Source organism: Sorghum bicolor, chromosome 10 (genome assembly GCF_000003195.3).
Source record: "Sorghum bicolor cultivar BTx623 chromosome 10, Sorghum_bicolor_NCBIv3, whole genome shotgun sequence".
NCBI lineage: Eukaryota > Viridiplantae > Streptophyta > Magnoliopsida > Poales > Poaceae > Sorghum > Sorghum bicolor.
In genome coordinates this window covers 20910201-20918157 of record NC_012879.2, presented here as the reverse complement: position 1 = coordinate 20918157, position 7957 = coordinate 20910201, and the positions used below count along the sequence as shown (strand labels likewise).

The following is a 7957-nucleotide window of genomic DNA, read 5'->3' as shown; positions in this document are numbered from 1 at the left end:
ACATTCAAAGGAATCTTGAAGAAAATAGATGATGTGACCATGTAACTTGGTAGATCCAAATATTTTTGTATGACATGAGAAGCATGACAAAACTGTAGCTTTCAATATCTTGGAAGATATAAAAAGTTAATATGGAATGTATATCCGTGACAATCGACAAATAGGTGGTCCCAGCATTCATGAGAGCAAACAAAATTCGCGGAAAATGTCATGAAGAGTTCACAAGATCTCCAGTACGAACTTATTAGTAGAGTGCTAAGTAATAAAACAATGAGTACCCCACGTAGATCGCTCACTAGTAAGCTGTACTGTAAGTCTCCCGGAGAACTTTTGTTTCTGCAAGTCAGAAAGGGTTTATTGTGATTATGAGGTACAGATTAAGGTGGTGTTTGGATTCAGGCATTAAAGTTTAGTCTATGTCATATTAGACGTTCGATGCTAACTAGAAGAATTAAATATGAGCTAATTACAAAACTAATTGCGCAAAATAGACTAGTTAGCGAGACGAATCTATTAAGCCTAATTAATCCACATTGTGAAATCATGAACAAATTATATATTCAACATGATATGAACTAAAACTTAGTTTGTGGAACCAAACGAGCCCTAAACATGATGAAAATATTTTCATTGTGTGCAGCTGATGATGCTTCTCATGTACCTGAGGAATGTTCTAGCTGCTCTAACAGTTTAAATTGCCTTCTATTATCCTTTAGCTGTGGAATCATCAATACATGGTATTTTTATTTTGCCTAGCACCTGAAATTTTCTTTGCATGCATGTTAGACCACTTTAACTCACTTATGTGGTAAATGTCAAAAAAAAATCACTTGTGTGGTCGAAATTTTTTGTGAGGTTTGCTAAACTTTAGATAACACTTTAGATCTCTTGTTTCGACCCTGGAGAACTAAACTGATGTAAAGTTTAGAACATGAAATCCAAACACGGCTAAAATAAAGTGTTGCAAAAAAATTGAATATTTTAGGTGAGGTTTGATATTTGAAATTAAGTTCCACCATCTGTTCATAGAAATTCAGGCCTTGTTTAGTTCGCAAAAAATTTTATTTTTGGCTACTGTAGCATTTCGTTTTTATTTGACAAACATTGTCCAATCACGGAGTAACTAGACTCAAAAGATTCATCTCACAAATTACAGGTAAACTGTGCAGTTAGTTTTTATTTTTGTCTATATTTAATGCTCCATGCATGCGACTAAAGATTCGATGTGACGGAGAATCTTGAAAATTTTTGCGAACTAAACAAGACCTCACCCAAAAACTGGGATTAATAACTCTAAAAATCACGACTACAATTTAAATCTTGTATAAGGTGATTATACTAGTGGTACATATATGAACAGGCCATAGAAACACTCGAATATTGTTTTCCTCCACCGCATATATACATGCTACTACATAAGAACACAAAAGAGTAAGAGAAACTTCAGGTGTGCCTAGCTAGTAGAATCCAACATCCGGATCTGACATATGTGTTAACCTGATCAATGCAAGTCCTAACCGACAGTTGAGGCCCTCGTTTCTTCTGAATTATAAGATGTTTTTATTTTTCTAGATATATTATTTTTATTATATATTTGGATATGATGTATATCTAAGCGTATAATATATCTCTCTTGTAATTTAGAATACAGGGGTTTTGACATCAAAGAATAAGCTTTACCCACTGACAGATGCCTGTTACTCTATACTAATTTATACTTCAATTCATAGTTTATACTAATATATAATCGACAGACTTGCACTGTCTGAAATGGAACAGATAAAGATTAACTGCATGGTAGGAGCAGTTAGTAGAGTATGTTCACAGAGTAGAGTACAGTAGCAGCATTACTCCAATGAGCCACTGCACGTGAATTGCCTAACTGAAGTGCCCTCGAATGATGAGATTCGTAGCGAGAAATCCGGGGCTCAAGGATGTGTAGGGCCTGCAGCATCATCTGCTCCAGAACACCACGCCGAGACCTTTATTCTCAGTTTCACTTTGGCCATTGCCTTTACCATTCAGCGTACGTCAGGACTCGAGATGCTCCTTTCCTTCCTACACCTATTCTTTTTTTCACCTAAAAAGCATCACAGTCACAGAACCTCCATTAACCCCTCGGGACTGGACCGAATCATCTGCTTTGGTACTAATCTGATCGTGAGCTTTACGACCGTGAAGGACGCAAGCCCATCTCAAGCGAAATGATCTGCTGTTTTTACATGTTGTTGCGGCATGCGTGGTCACATGAGGTTTCAGAGTTCCCAAGAAAGAGAAGCTCTGTGTGATGCCAGTGACATCATGCCGCGTGCGCCAACTGTTCCGAGAGCGACGGCACGGGACCGCCATTGCCTTTGCCCATCTACTCTCGTGTCCTTTTACCTCCACAGGAATCTCTGTCCTTCCGTAATGTAATGTGTAGAAGAAAAAAAAATTGTCGCTGTGAATTTCTTACTTACTCGCTGTCGATGGTTTTTCCTGCGCCGCAGCTGGGTGGGAGGAGCAACGCCACGTCGTCGGCGTCGGCGAAGGCGAAGCAGGAGCAGCGCGATGACTGCCACCTCATGGGCCTGACGTGGCTGCTGAATCGGAACGCCACGCGGCACCGCGAGGCGGCCACGGCGGTCATCCAGGCGCTCATGGCTGCAGACGAGGCCGGCGCGGGCCACCAGCCCACCTGCTCGCTCCCCGCCGGCGATGAGCTGCCTGTGGCCGTCGGCTCCTCGCAGATTAACGCCGCCACGTCCGCATCGATGTCTTCCGCCGTTGGCAGCCTGCTTCTGGTCTTGCTTGGTGCTGCCGTCGTCTTCTTGTCCTGCTGTTTCTGATGAAATATGGTTGCAGATCGATATGTGTCGCATGGCATGGTCTCTTCGTTACTACTAGTACTTTTTTAGTTCTTTTTTTCGCAGTAGTTCGGACAAGATTTAGAGTTAAGATGTGGGGTGGACCTCGTTATGCTGTAATTATATGTTTTATCCTTCACCTAATTATGGTGGCATGAATGAATCTCACGTAGATTCTATCTTAAACGGGATACATAAAATTCGATCGTGTGCTACACATCCTATTATTTTGAACGTGCATGAGTCTCATTGCTTGACTACGATATCCAAAATATAGACTCATTTAAGACCGTTAAATCTATATGTCACCCGAGTGATAATTAGGCTTCTCTCACTTGATTTTTCCAGATGTCAGATACTTGGTGGTCGTTCAAATCTCGAGCGTTGCCTTGTTAGGCCGGACTTATTAAGGTTTAAATAAAGTTTCATAGTGAGATGACACCATATTAATAAAACGAAATGATAAAAGTTTCATGAAAGCCGAAAGAAACTCTTCTACATAGTTTCCAAAATATGGATACGTTCAATAAAAATAGCCTTAAAGACCGTGCATGATGCACGACAGCAGGGGCTCACATCCGGATCTAGTGTAGCAGCCCACTGATCTGTGGCTGCAGTCCCCCATAGTGGGGATGGCGGTCTATCATGGCCATAGAGAATCTCTAACGGAGATATACCTATGAGGGGACACTATATGGCACGACACCATGGTAGAAGCTCCAATTAATCATATCACATAGCCCCTATCTATGAATGTATAAGATTATATCTTATTAAAAATATATTTTACTATTTCTGTTTTGCTGTAAGTTCTGTATTCACTTGGTGTAAATTAATTAATGTTAAATAGGAATGATCATAATTACTCAAATAGTACACTAGTACATAGAGGTACTATAGAGGCGGTTCGCAACCCCTTTGTATAGGGGGTTGACGAACCGCCAGTGTTGTTGGCCTATGGAAATAAACATTTCCACAGGCGGGTAATTGAGAACCGCCTGTAGAAATTCATCATTTCTATAGGCGGTTTACATAATGGAACCGCCTCTAGAAATGAATTTCTACAGGTGGTTCACATAACCAAACCGCCTGTGATAAGATTTTCAAATTTCCCCCAATTTCCAAATTTTCCCTGCAAATCCTGTTTTTAATATTATATATATATATATTCATATATACATAATATTGAAACTATGTAAGCCTAAAGGATCATGTCAACCAATGCAACATGCAATATATTTATATATACCATTACTTTGTACATAAATTTAAATTAACTACAAACATCACACATCAAGTTTTTTTTTTTACAGACATATGAGGTTTCACATCTGAAACCTCTGCTTTAATAACCCGATCGAGATAGCTTTAGCCTACTAATATCTCTTAGCGCTCTAAACTCAGGCTTTGCTAGGGTGCTGGTAGGTTCATGATATTTCCCTTCGCTAGGAATGGCTTCTCTTAAGAGGAAAGTGCATTGGTCCTCAACTATGTTGTATAGAATAGCTTGAGTCACGCTCTTCGCCTTTTCCAACTCATGTTGCTGCGGAGGAAGTTAGAAACATCATATATTTATAGTTCATAACATATGCTTAGCAATAAAAAATGACACAACTATATAAACGACTATTAGAACATTACCTTTGAAGGGTTAGTTACATATCTTCCGATCTCTTTCAGGAACTCCCAGACGTAGAATCCACAGTGGACCGATCTGACTGGTTGCTTATGGCACTGATGTATGACGAAAAACTGGATATTTATTAGTTACAACATCTCTTGGCAGACCTATCCGAAGTCATCTCTTTGCAGCTGGTATCCAGAGTCATCTTTTACTGGCAGACTGTCCAGATCCGAACCATACCGCATCTCTTGTTGTTCAAAATTTATTCTACAAGGAGCACTTGTATGTTAGATGTTAAAAATTGATGCAACTCATGAATAATAACACAAGATAGTACGAGTGACACTTACAATGCAAATTCGGTTACCAGCTGCACGTCTAGTCTTTGGAGGTTCATCATTAGCCACATGTCCTCAAAGGTAATGATTGCATTTGTACGCTCAGTGTTGAATGCTTTTGGTGGTATAATCATGTTGATCGTGTCAATGCCTACAGAAGCTGCTCTCATATACCAATCATGCATCCTTTTTATACCAGCTGGGATCTTTTTGAGTTTGTCCCAACTGAGTAGTGGCCTGCCCGGCTCATATTTAGTAGGGACAAATTTGAAATCATCCTTCGTTGGTGGCCTGATATTGACAATAGGTGTTTCAAAGCTTTTCACCTCCTTCTCATGCTTTGTCAAGTCAACAAGTTTTTAAGTGCGGCTCCGACAAAAATAGGGTCGTACCAGCGGTCTTCTTCTTTGGCTCGTACGGGGAAACCAATTTGGGGACCGAGAATTTTGTTTTTTTGGTGGTGATGGTGTCTTATCGTCATTTTTAGGTGCTGGTGGTGTGGAAGATTGCGATGTTGATGATGGTGGTGGAGTGGGTTTTGATGGTGGCGGGGATGGTGGTTGAGGCATTATCGGTAATGGTGGTGGTGGGGATTGTGGATGCAAGATCGGAGAGGTTGGTGGACTGGAAAGAGATGTGGGATGGGACGACTCCTAAGTGTGCGACACTTCTTGGGGTGATGGTTGGGTAGCTAACATAGCAAGACATCCCGTCGAGGCCAAAGAATAAAATTCTTGGTAGCTTGTCCCAGTTTCTTAATGCCCTCAGGACCGGGAATGTCTAGCATGTCGTCCTCGTATCATTGGACAACTGTCAACACTTCCACCCTGCACTAGTCCTTGGGGATCTCACTACCATGGAATTGGCGCCCCGGGATTACAAGTCCTAGGGCTACTTCCCTTGTACGATTGTTGTTAAAACCATACCTTATGACTAGGGAGCAAGGCACAGGACTATCGATCTCATCAACTAGATAACAGACCTTGCCTCTAGTAGACGCAATACTCCTTGGGACGACTGGAGCTTGTTCTGTTATTGTCGGGGCGACGACTAGCTGCATCTGAGGAGGCTGACCACTTAATTGGATAGACATTGCAGTCGCCAATCACTGCATCAACTCAGGAGGAGGATTGGAGAGGATTTTAGACATCACCTCTTCGACTTCTCTCTTAGCCTCCTCCTTAAAATAATTAGACATTTCTTCCTTGTAGCGATCTCATTTCCTATACATTGCTTCCCACTCTAGTCCGAATCCTTCTTTCCATTCTTCTTTGGATGAGATACCTTGTACATGACCAGGATGCTCTGGGTTACCTAGAGCAAAAGTAAGGATATCTCTCTCTCTCCCTTTGTGGCTTAAATTTGCCTGCTCGCTGCTTAGCTACCACCGTGAAAATATTCTTCGCAGCCTCTTCAACCATTGGGTCACAAAATGACAAGCCAAACTTGGCTTCCTTTGTCGGTACACGAGCATGAACCCACCTCGAGCCCCTGCAACCAAGTTGGTCAGGGAGCGCTAACAGACCCTTAGCCCTCTCCGCTTCATCCTCTTGCTCCCATTGGGCAAGCTTGCGCTGGTAACCACATGTGCCTAGGTGGTGGTGGTACTTGTTCCTTTTTGCAAGCTCAGAGTTGGATTCACTCAAATCTTTGAACTCCTTGGTACTCCTCTGCTCTAGAAACACCGCCCACTGACCAGTAGAGATTTTATACCTCTTTGTCAGGTCCAACCCTTTCTTTGCCCACTTTGAATTCAACTCGAACTTGTAATTCCTGAACATGATTGCTCACTGCTTCAATGTATACTCCTTTACTAGGTTTTCTGAACTCTGAGGTAAAACAAACCTTGTAAGTAGCTTCACCCACATTCTTGTGATTTCATCACGGTCCACTTTTGCCCACTTCCTGACTGTGATGTCAATATGGTCCCTAACTAAGAATCTGAGTGCGTTACGCCACTTATGTAAGGCTTCTGGAGGAGCTAGGGGCTGTCCTATCGTGCTCACATCTGTAACTCTAAAAATTACTTTTGGAAACTGATTCAATCCTCTTTCACCTCGTTTCCTTTTCCTGTCGGTGGTCTTCTCGGTGGTCTTCTCGGTGGTCGTCTTCGTCGTGGCTCGGAGTATACCTTCATGTGTGAATTCTTCCTAGGATAGGATCTCTTTCAGTTCATTAAACTAAGATAAAAGATAACACCTCCTGTTCATGTTAAAAGTTAAACACATAAATCATTCTTGTACATATACTGAGGGACATAAAAGTTAGAAAGATTTAATTATGGATGAGTATTTCACCTCATCCCCTTCTAGAATGTAATCGAGGTCACGCTCTAATTCACGACGAGCGTTTCTCTCTATGCGAGGATCTAGAATGTCGCTAGGGGAGGTCTCGTATGAAGGACTTGATTTACATTCTTCTGCATGCTCCGTGTGGCCGGACCCTTGTGCTTGCTCATTGTTGTGTGACCCTTGCACCTTTTCGGTGTGGTCCAAACCTTTTTCTGGTGCTTTCTCGATGCGGTCGGACTCTGACGCTTGGTTTGGGGTTGGAGAAGTCATCACGATAATCTATACCAATAATTACTTAGCATATGCTTCATGTATATACATAGACACTTAAATTAAAAGTAATTATTAATTATTTTTATACATATACATATATAAATAATTGCATCGTAAATAATAACATTATAAATAATTGCATTATAAAAAAGAAATAATAATTACTTAGCATATGCATCATGTATATACATAGACACTTAAATTAAAAGTAAATATTAATTATTGATTATATTTATACATGTATATAAAAATAATTGCATTGTAAATAATTGTATTATAAAAGAAATAATAATTACTTAGCATAAGTATCATGTATATACATAGACGCTTAAACTATAAGTAAATATTAATTGTTTATTATTTTTATACAATATATAAATAATTGCATTATTAAAAAGAAATAATAATTACTTAGCATATGTATAATGTATACACATAGACACTTAAATTAAAATTAAATATTAATTATTTATTATATTTATACATACATATATATATATAAATAATTGCATTGTAAATAATTGTATTATAAATAATTGCATTATAAAAAAATAATTACTTAGCATAAGTATCATATATATACAT

The 7957-nt window shown here is 39.9% G+C and overlaps 1 protein-coding gene across 1 annotated transcript; it reads left to right on the top strand.

The window, feature by feature from the left end:
* LOC8072920 (uncharacterized GPI-anchored protein At4g28100) lies at nt 1157-3054 on the top strand. The gene has a single exon (XM_021448970.1). The coding sequence runs from the start codon at nt 2415-2417 to the stop codon at nt 2826-2828; it is 414 nt and encodes a 137-aa protein (XP_021304645.1). The 5' UTR covers nt 1157-2414; the 3' UTR covers nt 2829-3054.